The following is a 13055-nucleotide window of genomic DNA, read 5'->3' as shown; positions in this document are numbered from 1 at the left end:
TTTCTTTCTTTCTTTCCTTCCTTCCTTCCTTCCTTCCTTCCTTCCTTTCCTTCCTTCCTTCCTTCCTTCCTTCCTTCCTTCCTTCCTTCTCTCTCCCTCTCCCTCTCCCTCTTCTTAGAATCAATACTATGTAATGGTTCTAAGGCAGAAGAGCAGGAACTTGCACAGGGTCACATAGCTAGGAAGTGCCTAAAGCCAGATTCAACCTCAGGACCTCCCATCTCTAGGTCTGCAGCTCTGTCCACCCAGCCATGCAACTGCCCCTTTACTGATATGCATTTAACTCCAGAGACTTGTCTTTCTGAGTTCAAATCTGACCTATGACACTTCCTGGCTGTGTGACCCTGGGCAAATCATTTCACTCTTTGCCTCAGTTTCTTCATCTGTAAAATGAGCTGGAGAATGAAATGGAAAACCACTCTAGTACCTTTGCCAAGAAAACTCTAAATGGGGTCATCGAAAGTGGGACCCAATTGAAAAACCTCATAAAGTTCTAGAATTTTTTTCAATGGATCTTAGTTTTCTAGTAAAGTCATTCATAGAATCTCAGATATGGAACTAGCTGGGACCTTGAAGGAACTAGCCCAGATCCCTCCTTTTATAGATGAGCTAAGCCGAGGCCTAGCCCAAGACAACACAGGTAGGAAGTACGGTACTTCCGACTCCAAATTCTATGCTCTTTCCACTATTAACTCTCACTATTGTGCTTTGTTTCAGTCATTTTTTCAGCTGTGTCTGATTCTTTGTGTTTTCTTGGCAAAGATTCTGCCATTATCTTCTCTAGCTCATTTACAGACGAAGAAACACACAACAGGGTTAGGTTAAGTGGCATGCCCAGAGTCACTCAGCTACTAAGTGTCTAAGGCCAGATTTGAACTCAGGAAGATGAGCCTTCCTAGTTACCCTTAATCTAGGTAGGTACCCATTATTTTCCTTAGGAAAGAGAGAGAAGAAGGAAAAAGGCTTCTTCCTCCTCTCTATCATTGGGAAGATAGAGGCCATGGGCTGTTGGAAGGCACAGAGAATCTGTCCCTGGGGCTAGTCCTCTTAATCCCCCTCACTCACCTTTTAGATCAAAGAAGTAGGACAGTCTGTTGGCCATCATAGCCCGTTGGCAGCCAACCATGCTGTAACCCAAAAGTGTCTCTGGGTCTCTGCTCAGGGCTTCTGAGGTCTCAGATCCACTCACACCCACCCATACACCAGTGTTGGTGCCTCGAAGTGTAGCTGGGTTGATGCCTGCCAGGGGAACAAAACACTCAGTGTTTGGGGGTGCACATTTAGAGGTTTCTTGCCCTAGTAGCCAGGTAGACATGAAGCTGTCTTGATATGAGGACAATTTTCTCCTCTCTACTTTGGAGGACCTTATTTTGGCAGGACTCCCTCAAGTACTATAGCAGAGCAGAGACGAAATTGTGATTTTCAAAGAGCCTTTTTCAGCCCAATTAGATGGGAAAAATCATGGTGGTAAGAAAAAGAAAAAAACAGTTTTCCTAAGACAGCAGGGATAGTTAGAAGGGAGAAAGACAGTGTGAAGTAGCTTGGAAAGAGTCTAGTGATTTTTTTTCTTCAGAAACCCAGGAGGATATTGGGAATTATCAGACTATAAGGAGAAGAGGAGAGCTGGAGGGGAAGGCAGGTTTTTACTTCTCTATTTGTGTAAGAAAACCTAGGATTTAAGACCACAGAACTTGGGACCAATGAAGGACAAAGGGCAAATTGTTGAATATGTTTCTAGTGTTAGAGCTGAACTTGAGCTGTAGGCACTAGGAGAACAAGTCTCTCCCTAAGCATGCTCCTATCTTCAGGTATTTGGCTGGAAGCAGATTAAGTGAAATCACTGACCAAATGATCTGGCCTGTTGAGATTAAGATAGTGCAAGGAGATGAAAGTCAAGTGCCCTAGGGTTGCAAGGAGGAACATCAACCACTTCTGGGGCTCGCAAGGGCAGAGGCTGCAGAGAAACACCTGGGCAAATTTTCTCTTCTTTACAAGGTGCGACTCACCAATAAACTAGTTAGAGGCATATCTCCTCCCCATCCCATCCCCAAATCTTCTGTGTATGTCAGATATATGCCAGTGATCCAGATATTGGCTTATCTTAGCTGGAAGAGTTAGTTGATATTCATTGTAAGACAACCGATTAAGGTATAAGTAGCGTCTGATTAAATGACTTTATCTTCTCTGAATGTCAGTTCATACACGAAGGATGGTCCCCATCTTTTGACTTACTCTGAATAGATAACAATGGCTAGCCCATCATGTGACTGCTGGACATCAGTCCACTACATTCACGGACACAAACCAGCTGTCCTCCCTTTTGCACCATCACCACTTCTTCCATTTCAAATATGGGATCATCCACAGATGTTCCCAAATGTTAGAAGGTTCCTACTTCCCCAGAGTCCCTTATCCATGGTCATAAAGAAAGCAAGAAGGGCTCCTGGAGACCATCAAACTCAGCTGTCTCATTTTATAGATAAGGAAACATTGTTTGAGAGGTCAAGGAACTCACAAGTAAGTGCCTAAGGCAGAATCTGAACTAAGGTCTTCCTTAAGCCCAGAACTCTAGCCACTTGCCCCACTAAGCTATTCCTTAACAAGGGAGTTGTACCAGATGGTCTCTATAGCCCTTTTCCAACTACTGCCAACTGGATGATAGATTTAGGGCTAGAAAGGACCTCAGGCCACATTTTGTCTCATCCCTTCATTTTATAGATGGAGAAACTGAAGCTGCAGTGGTTTAAGCATCTGGGCCAAGATCACACAGGTACTAAATGGCAAAGGTACAATCTGAACCTAGACCCCTCAATTCCAAATTAAGTGTCAGAATAAAAGAAGTGAAGGTTTGGTCAATATCCTTCACAGCTCAGTTCTGAGCACTCCAAAGTTCTTTGCATGTTGTTTCCCCCCAGTAAAGTATAAGCTGCAAGAATTTTTTTTTCTCTTTTTTGTATCCTCAGCACTTGGCAAAGTGTTTTAGCACATAGGAAGTACTTAATAAATCTTAATAAATGACCAATATAGAAATGTTTTCCTAAAAATCCCACATGTACAACCTAGATAAAATCGCTTACAGTCTCAAAGAGGGGCATGGGAGGGAGAGAAATGGAAACTCGGAATTTTAGAGAACAAATGTTAAAATTGTTATTACATGTAATTTGAAAAAAGAATGAAAAGTAAATTTGTTGACTGTTGAAAAAAACCAAAACCAAAACCAGAAATGAATTCAAATCAAGTCAAGGAATATCTATAGTACTCCTCCCACTATAAAAGTCCTACATTTGAATGGACAAAAGACAGTTCTCTCTCTAGCTTATGAAGGCCCTCAGGCTATTCAAGGGAGCCAAGAACTCAGCACTTATACAAACTGGACCAAGGTAGCTTCCTGGTATTTATTCTGGTCATTGATGACTTACCCATCTCCTTTAGAAAAGGTCACTTGGCAGCTTTTTCCTCCATGCCTAAATTCTAAGGGTCCAAAAGGCATTAGGATAGCTTCCAGAAGGGAATTAGGAGAGAAGGTATGACATTTTTAAAAGGGAAGGTTTAAGAGCTGCCACAAAGGGAGACTAGGAGGGAGGGTGGAAGTAAAGAGTGGAAGTGAAAGTGACAAGAAAGAAGGGCCAGGTAGGGGCAGAGGAAAAGAGGTGAAATGGGTAGGTAAAGGGTCCTGCAGTCACTTCCATCTGAAGAAAGACACCTGCCTCAATATGAGATGGAGAAGAGCTCCAGACTGGGAGAGGAATGGAGATGGAAGCTGCAGTAGCAAGGGGTAGGTTGGCAACAAGAAACATTATCTGAAAGGCTTAGCTGAGATCAAGGAAGAAGATGAAAGCTCACCAACAGAGATGTGGGGGAAAAGGGCAATATTTGTGAAGGAGGGATAGAGCTCTTGTCCCAGGAGAGTGGGAGGAAGCACAGGTGATGCAGGGTTGATGAGCCTCTGGGTGGCCTTGGCCATGCTTGTCTGTGTGTGCAGTCCTCCTTATGGCTTGGCTCTCAGAGCCAGAGACCAAGAGAGTGGGAGATGAAAGGGGTGGGAGGGGATGAGAGACTGGTAAATAGGGTCAGGGTTTGGGTTAATTCAGCTGGAGAAAATGTTGGTCATTGATATGATCTGTGAAAAACACATAGTCTACTCCCTCAATAGTCAGCTCTCTGCCTTGAACGCTCAGCTATGGAGAGAACAGGTGGTTTTCATAGAGAAGATCATTCCTAGGGCATTTGGGGGACCCCAGATTGGATTCAGCCTCCATCTTGGGTCACAGGAAATCTCAGAGCCGTGCCTCTTTAGGTCCTAGTCCATTGTTTCCCAACCTGGTGACACCTACTGTTCCACCAAGGAATTTTTTTCTTTCTCCATTTTCCATTCCATGATCAAATCCTGGCTGATAAGAGTAATCAAACAATGGAAGTTCCCAGATATAAGGGACATCTCTGGGACAGACTGGTTAAGAAATAGTGACCCTATTCTAGCACCTCCAAGCTCTGCCAGCCCACTTGCCTCAAGTTAAGACTGAGGAAAACTCAGAAGCCCAAATCACTTTGCCACTAACTCCAAGGTAGGTGCCTGCAGATGGGGCTTCCCACCACCTCTGATTACACATAACACTATGACCCACTTCCCCTGAAGCTGCATTCCTGATCCTTTGATTTTGCAGATACTTGAGGCCATCAGACACCCAGGAGACCCTGCTCTTATGCAGGGCTGGGTGAGTCCCCCAAGCCTTACCTCCATCCACGATGGCTTCATAGGTCACTTCTAGTAGCAAGCGGAGTTGGGGGTCCATTGTGTGAGCCTGCTTGGGATGGACCCCAAAGAAGGAAGCATCGAACTTGGATAGGTCCTTTAGTTTCCCCGATCTCTTCGGCAATCCATAGAGACCTGTGAGGTAACATAGAGTTAATCCTCCCGGGGTTTTGGCACATGGCTGTTTCTCTTCTCTGGGGGCTCTTAGCCACTTCCTTCCTTCTTCCCTTCAGCCAAGAATTATGGGTCACCCACTGGGAATGCCATGACAATCCTCACCCTCAAAAGATTAGAGTAGATATGCATATTTAAAAAGTACAATGCCAATTAGTGTCTCAGCTAAAAGGAATTTGGAGGAGGCAGTGATCACAGATAAAGGATAAAGCTTCCTGGGGGAGAGAGGTGCAGTCAGGGTGAAGAGGCAGAGACCCTGGGGACAAGATGCTGGGGGGGGGGGGGTCTCATTCTGTGTAGTCAGCCGGGTTCCCTGCCATTGCAAAGGAGAGTTGGTCCCACTAGGACTCCTGGCTCTGGCACACATCACAGTGGGCTAGGCTAAGGGGAGTGAAGGGACCAGTTGGCATTGTGCAGCTCCACCCCCCTGCTAGGAAGCCCCTCGACCAGCCTGGCTCACACTGATATTGGCAGAACCCTGTGGACTGGCTCTGGTGAATCACATCCTGCCTATCAGGTAGGACAGCTCCAGAGAACCAACCTGGGTGTGAAGGGGGTGCAGGCTAAGCACTTATCTGACAGGCATGTGTCTGAGGGGAGGGGATAAAGGAGGTGGCAGCCTCTATGTAGTCTGCTGGGTCAAGGGAAAAGGGCTTGGAGATAGCCCCAGAATATACTTAATTAACTTTCCCTCCCTAGGCTCCAAGAAGAGTGTTTTCTTTCCCTGTACCACAGCCTGGGAATAAGTTTTCAGGACCAACTCAGAGGATTCCCACCTCGTGGTTGTAATTAAACAAAGCACCTCCAACAGGGAGGCAAGCTGGGTGGAGGAGGCTGGCACTGCAGCAAAACAATAAGAACCTATAGCTTGAATGTTTGAGAGGAAATGCTAATGAAGCCAATGTTAACTCTGCTCTCAAGGTCTAGATCTTGGGCCCAGACTTAGGGGAAAAAAATGAACATTCCTGGAAATTGATGTGCAAACTGCATGAAGATAAGCATCTCAATGGGGGGAGAGAAGAGGAAGAAAAGGGTGAGAGTCTTTCCAGGGAAGATGGAGGAGAACAGAGTCATAGAACCAGAGCTAGAATGGGCCCAAGAGACTACTTAGTCCAACCCCTCATTTTATAGGAGAGGAAGCAGAAACTAAGAGAGAAGTCCTGGGGAAGAGGGAAGATCCACTTGGTGAAGATCTTGGTGAGACTGTTGGAAAGTGGTATTGCCTAGAAGCAACTACCAAAGATCCATGGGCTGAAAGAGATGCCATTCAGGAGAGATCATGTCACAGCTGAAAGGAAAGAAGTGGGTGGGGGTGGAGGAAGACACTTCAGATCATAGAGTCCAGGAGTTCTTAACTTTTTTTTTGTGCCATAGACTCCTCTGGCAGGCTGTGAAGCCAACGGACTTCTCAGAATGTTTTAAAATGTATGAGAAAAAAATATACAGAATTATGAAGGAAATCAATTTTATTGAAAGTTATTAAAAAATTTTAAGAACAGACAAAAAATAAAATAAAAAACAAACAAAACTGACCCCAGGTTAAAGATCCCTGTTCTAGTTTAACCTTCAATTTTATACTATTGTTATTCTTCCTTTGTTTCCAAAGGGGACTATAGTATTTTACAGATGTAGAAAAGGCAGCCTCAGAGTGAGGGAACACCTGGCCTAGAATCACATGGCTAATTAATTAGAGGGAGGTGGGCATGGGGAAGTGGTCCAGAATCCAGGTATTCCTATTTCCAGTCCAAAGCTTTCCCGGCACTGGCCCAGGCCACTTTCTCCTCCTTGCTCACAGGCCCAGGCTCCTTACACTCACCTGCCTTCCACCTTCTGTCATCATCTGAGACCATGTCCACTCCTCCAATCAGGTTGTCCCAGAACTCCTGCAAGTTTTCTGACTCCGGTAACTTTCCCGCCATCCCTGCAATCACCACCTCCTCCATTTTTCAGCTCTTTTCTGTAGGTGAAAAGGGGAGAGGGGGAAGTGAGAAGTAAAAAACAAAGACTAGGGACGGAGTCCCAGCGTACTGAGGAAAAAGGCAAGTTGTAGAACTGGTTATATACTGTTCCCGCCCACTACCTTCACTATCTTTCTACTGACTGCTCCAAGGATCTCTGAAGACACCAAGAGGGCACTCTGGGAGGAACCACTCCCAACCCTCGCCTCAGGACCTGGGCCTCAGTGGGCCTGGGGAAAAGGCTAGAATCAAGGAGAGGAAAGGGTCATCGAGATAAGAAGAGACAGTTAACCAAAGAGAAAGGAGATAAAACTGCCCCCTGACTTTCTCCAAAACCCATTGAAAGAGTTGTCTTCCCATCAAGGACCTTCAACCTTAACAGAAAAAATAGGAAAAAACTATTGCCTTTAGGACTAATAACCTCACTCCCCTCCATGAATTCAGCAATCTAGTAACACTGGCCTCTTTGTTGCTGCTCCCGGTTCTCAAACTAGATACTCAGTTTCCTACTTCTGACCATTTCCAGCAGCCGTCCCCCACACCTGGAACCCCTTCCTTCCTCATCCTCAGGCTCTTTAGCTGCAAGTCTCAAATAAAGTCCAACCTTTTGCAAGAAGCCTCTCCTTCTTAATCTTAGAGCCTTCTGAGATAATCTTCAATTTATCCTGTTTACATCTTGTTTCTACATGGTTGTTTGTATTAGACTGTGAGCTCCTTGAAAGCAAGGGACTGAGTTTTGCTTTTCTTAAGTGTCCTTGGTGCTTAGCACAGTGCCTGATACGTAGGCACTTAAATGTTGGTTGACTTGGGAAAAAAAATTTTTTTTTAAAGTGTAAGAAGCAAAACCTACTGCATGAAGTCAGAGGTAGGTTGGAGATGGAGGGGTGGTGGGGATCCTGGAAATGTGGGGAATAAAGAGTGAAGGAGTCTTTTTTCTCAGTTGTAAATAAACTTTCATAAAAGTCAGTTTTGACTTGAGATTATTCTTAATTGAGGATTGATAATTGTTCAATCCTCTGGTGACCATCTTTTAATATACCGAACCCAAAAAGCCCCTTTTACCCCCTTACATTTGGTGGTGGGGCAGAGGGAGGAAGCTGTTGGGAAGGGATTATAGAAAGCTGGATCCTGGGAGAGGCTGAGGCATGAAGATAATCAAGGTAGTCGGTATGGGGGGGGTGGAAGTCTGGATAGATGAAGAGAAAAGAGGGGAAAGGTTCAAATTAAAACAAAACAATGGGGGCAGGGAGAACCAGAAAAATCACCAGACAGAGGCCCAAATCCAGTCTTTTTGCTTCTAGAGGAGGACCTAAGCTGAGCAGGGACCTGAGGAGGGAGGCACAAAGACTCTGACTGTTCTTTACTCCCCCGTGGCTCCAGTGACCCAGGGAAACCTGAAGGAGTAAGAACATTGCTCCTTGTTTCCTCTTTTCCTTAGCCTTGGTCCTTCTCTGATCCCCTTCCTAAGACAATCCCAGTTCACTAGCACTCTGCTGTCCCTGGGGCCTCCAGACCCAGATCATGAGTGCAAACTAGAACATCACCTAGTCCAAACCCTTAGGTTTTTACAGGTAAGGAAACTATTGATGGAATGAACTGTCTTATTAAGTAGTGGTGCAGGGAGTCAAACTCAGGTCATAGGACCACAGGTTTAGTTGGAAGAGACCTCAAAAGGCAGTTTAGACCCAACCCCTTTATTTTACACAGGCAGCTAGATAGTTCAGTGGATAGAGCCCAGGCCAAGAGTTAGGAAGATCTGAGTTCAAATCTGGCCTCCAAGACACTAGCTGTGTAGCTTTGGACAAATCATCTATTTGCCTCAGTTCCTCCTCTGTAAAATGAGCTGGAAAAGGAAATGGCAAGCCATTCTAACATCTTTGCCAAGAAAACCCTAAATGGGGTTACAGAGAGTTGGGACCCGACTGAAACAACTCAAGGATTTCATTTTACAGGTGAGGAAACCTCTGACCTGCAACTGCACAGGTAGTAGAGCAAGTGGCCAAAAGAAGTAAGTTCCTTTGATTCCAGATCCAGAGATTCTTTTAGGCCAGATTCTAGTCTTCCTCTGGCCAGGAGCCTGAGATTCCAGGCTGCAAAGTCTACCTTGCACTGTCTTCCCTTTCTTCTTCCTTTGCCAGTAGGGCATGAAAGGCCAGGGATAGGACTCAGCCACTTTTCCTCAGGGGAACTCACTGGGTTTTGGTTGACTGCCAGGACTCCGGAGGAAAAGGGTGGCTGATGCCTGGAAGGTCATTAACAGAAGAGTGATTGGGGCAGCTAGGTGGCTCTGGGGATAGAGACAGGCCTATAGATGGGAGGTCCTGGGTTCAAATTTGGCCTCAGACACTTTCTAGCTGTGTGATCCTGGGCAAGTCACTTAACCCCCATTGCCTAGCTCTTCCACTTTGGAATTGATATAGAGTATTGATTCTAAGACAAGGTAAGTGTTTTAAAATAAAAAAGGAGAAAAAAAATTAGTGCTTCCCATTAGCAAGCTACTCCTGAGCCAGTGACTGGGTTCAGGTCTCTCCAAGCAGGCCAGAGCTTGGAGGTCTTTCTTTATCAACAAATCCAGAGATTTATCAGTAAACAATGGAGGGCAGGGCCCAGCAGGGGAAAGTAAGCACTAAGTTAGGGAGTCACAAGGCCAGGGTTGAACAACTAGTCCCTCAAGACCAGTGAATTATCTTAGGAAAGTTGTTTGCTCCATCTTTCTGGGCCTCAATTTCCCAACTATTAAGTGAGGGAGCTACAATTACCCAGTCTCTCAAGGCCCTTCTGGTTGGTTGTTAATTCCATGGTCTCATAATTAATTTATCTACCATATACAAAGCATTGTGGGAGATACCACAAAAATGAATAAGAGGCTTCCTCAAGATCAATTCCTCAAGAAACTGACAGTCTATCTAGGCAAGATAGGGATAGACACATAAAGATCAATAATGCTAGAAAGCAGCATTGGACATGCAGGAAGAGAGGTAATCATTGGAAAGGAGGTCAGAGGTGGCAGTGGAGGGGGTAGGTTTCATATTTAGGTAAAGTATAACTTTGGCACTTAGCACAGTGACTAGAACATAGTAGGCATTTATAAATGGTTGTTGACTGATGTCCCAGGCCTGTCTAGGAATTGCCGAAAGAACTACTCAATTCTTTTCTTTCTAATATCTATCTTACTGGGGTGATGGAATGGGAATCTAAGACCTGGGTTTCCCTTATTATCCAAAGAAAACAGATTCATTTGTTCCTTATCTTCCAAAAAGGTAATTTCAACTAGTGGTTGCTGGTTCTAGGGCCTGATCATCCAAGCTTCTAAACCTTGAGGGTAGAAATTGCTCTTTGGGGGCTTAGGGCACCAAGTGAAGAGTCACAGTCTCATTTCTAATCTGACCTATAATTGGCATACACCACCCTTAGAAATCCAGGGACAATGTGTCTGTCCTGTTATAATTCTGTTCTCTAGCCAGGCTTTCCTAGGAATCTATGTCCCTGTCTCTTTTTATCTCCTAGGGCAGAGTATGAGGAGAGGAAGAAGTGGCTACCTTTCCTTTGGCCAGCTGTTTCTCTCCACTGCAGTCCTGATACTTAGACTTGAGCTCAGATAAGAGTGAAAACACTCTTCTGTCCCAGGTATTCCATAGGTCAGGGGTTCTTGCTTTGTTGGTCAGGTCAAACCTACAGACCCCTTCTCAGAATAATGTATTTAAGTGTATAAAACAAGATACAAAGGAGCACAAATACATAAAAACAAAATCATGGACCCCAGGTTAAGAATCTTTAGGGAGTAGAGACTAGGGAGCCATGTGATCAGCCCCCTGGGTAGAAAGGATCAGCAGAAGGGCAGTTATATTCCCACAACTTGAGCAAATGATGACATAGGGGAATTGTTTTCTATTGGCCCAGTGGAGCCCTGCAGAGCTAATGATTAGATGGTATATAGTCCCTTTCCTGTAAGAGGAATCCCTTCTTTGAGTACTTTTGATCAAAGGCTTCTTCAAGTAGAGTGAGAAAAGCCTCTTGTCTCCCCAAGCCTCTCACATGAGGTAGGCTTCAGTTTTCTCTTTCTAGTATGGGGGCAGGTAGAATCTACACTGGGGGCCATTTTTCCTCCTGCTCAAAGCTCTTTCACTCTCTTGTGGAATAAGGAGCCTTTCATCGACTCCATATGACTGGTGTGGAACTCCCAGGCACCAGCCTGCCTCGTTCCAGAAATCAGTTGCTCTGTTCTCTACCTACTTGCTATGCACACTGAGTTCTGGTTGGGAGGAAATGCTTGGTTGAGTTGGCTGGGCCCCTCCAAGGCCAAGCTTCCCAGGAACAGACTTACAAGGCCGTTTGCTGTTGGTACATGTCTCTCTACATATTTTATGTCCCCCACTTTTGGGTGATCTGTCTTTCCCTTACTCATGCTGGAGAGTTGACTTCTCAAAACTTAGACTGGGCTGGACTTCTGAAGGAAAAGGGTTCAAGAGAAGAGGTAGGTAGTCTAGCTTACTTTTGTGCTCTGTACACTTCAAGAGTGGCTTCAATTTTAATCCAGTGTTGAAATCCTCAGCAAACACAGTCAGAGGTACACAGAAGGCCCTCCAAAGTCCTGTACTTGCAATTAGCCTGCCCTTCTCCACACTGGCCGCATCCTTTGGCACTCCCTGTTCAGTTTTCTGTTTGCTTTTCCTCCTAGAGGACCTTAGTAAGGCTAGTAGAGGCAGCTTGTCAGCAAAGCCTCTCTCCAAGACGAGGAGAAAAGTCATTCACTGCCCTTGCCAGGTCATTGATTGCCAGAGCTAGAAAAAACCTCAGGGGTTATGGAATCCAACTCCTTTATCTTATACATGAAGAATCTAAAGCCCAAAATGGCTAAGTGACTTGTCCAAAATTACCCAGCTACCTAGGGGCAGTTAAGACTGGAACTCAGGTTTTTAGACTTCTAGTTTGAAGCTCTGGCCACTGCACATACCGCCTCCTTAGGGAGAGAACCTCCAGGTAGGTGGAGAGAGGGCATTCAGGGGCCAGATTGAGACTTTATAGGTAAGGAAAGCACAAAGCTAGCTAAGGATCCAAATACAGAGAATGCTTTTCTTCTCCACAACAACATCCAATGTCTCCAAAAAGACCTAGGGGCCTGGTGGGCAACATGCATAAAAATCCCTGTGCTTGCCCTAGTTTCTTTGCATAACACATACAAAAATGAGAGACAGGGCTGAGATTTAGTTTCCAGTGGCATTATTCACAGGAAGGGAACTTGTACCCACTCCCATCCCCCCTTCATTAATTCCCATACACACAGAGGTTTCATTATGTGTCAGGAGAGGAGGAGGCTTATGGACGAGAGGAGTGAAATATTTACTTATTTTTTAATCTTCAGGTCTGTTGTAGCTAGAGCCCTGGCCAAGCGGTGTGTAACTCCATCTCCAAGGGCTGAGATCAAAATGGCTGTTTATAGAACCTGCACAATGCAGCGAGCACACTCCATTTCCATCTCTCCTCTCCTCTCCCCTCGGCTATTACCTCACCTACTCATAGCATTTCCCCATCCCCCATTCTAGATCATCCCCACCCCCCAACCCCTCCAGGGCAGGAAGGATTCCCAGCCACTAGGGTAAATTTTCAAACCAGACTCACTTCAGTTCCTTGGCCTCTTTGGAAAGAAGGTATAGGGTCAATTTAGTAATCTGATGTCTAACTGCTCCTTCCACAGCAAAGGTTAAAGTGCAGCTAAAAATGGGGGGGGGGGTGTCAGGGAAGCTGGCGGGGGATATTTAAGAGGGGTAAACAATTTGAATCCAGATGCTTTGTCGACATATAAACTACAGAGTGAGATGAACAGCTAAGCAGACATCCTGTCTCCTCACTTTACAGGCTCCCCAAATATCCTAATGCAAGCAGAGAACCCTGCCTAGCCACAGCCTCCTGCTCTAGAGGCAGGTAAGCTCCTCCTTCAGCATCCACACAGTAGTAGTTACAGCCAAGGAGAAAGAACCGCATGAGCTTTAATGAGGAAGCGCACACCCGGTTATTACGCCCCCTCCCCCTCTTCCTCTCTCAGGCCCGGCCTCGATTCGGCCCACGTTGTTCTGCCCCAGATGGGAACCAGGCACCTTAGATCCAAGCCTTGGCTAGACGGGTGGGGAAGGGGTTACAGGAAGCGGGGTGGGGGGGGGGGGAGAGGGGGC

At 45.6% G+C, this 13055-nt stretch overlaps 1 protein-coding gene across 1 annotated transcript in view; it reads right to left on the bottom strand.

Annotated features, from left to right (window-relative positions):
* FASN (fatty acid synthase) overlaps positions 1-7284 on the bottom strand; it is a 52141-nt gene extending 44857 nt beyond the window's left edge. Inside the window, exons 1-3 of the mRNA XM_044675944.1 lie at positions 6744-7284; positions 4736-4888; positions 1066-1239 (exon numbers count right to left, since the gene is read on the bottom strand). Coding sequence (XP_044531879.1) covers positions 1066-1239; positions 4736-4888; positions 6744-6870 — 454 coding nt within the window. The 5' untranslated portion in view covers positions 6871-7284. The remainder of the gene's footprint in view (positions 1-1065; positions 1240-4735; positions 4889-6743) is intronic.
* Positions 7285-13055: the final 5771 nt, after the last annotated feature.

This window comes from Gracilinanus agilis, chromosome 4 (genome assembly GCF_016433145.1).
Source record: "Gracilinanus agilis isolate LMUSP501 chromosome 4, AgileGrace, whole genome shotgun sequence".
Lineage (NCBI taxonomy): Eukaryota > Metazoa > Chordata > Mammalia > Didelphimorphia > Didelphidae > Gracilinanus > Gracilinanus agilis.
Note: the sequence above shows the minus strand (reverse complement) of the source record. Positions and strands in the feature narration are given on the sequence as shown.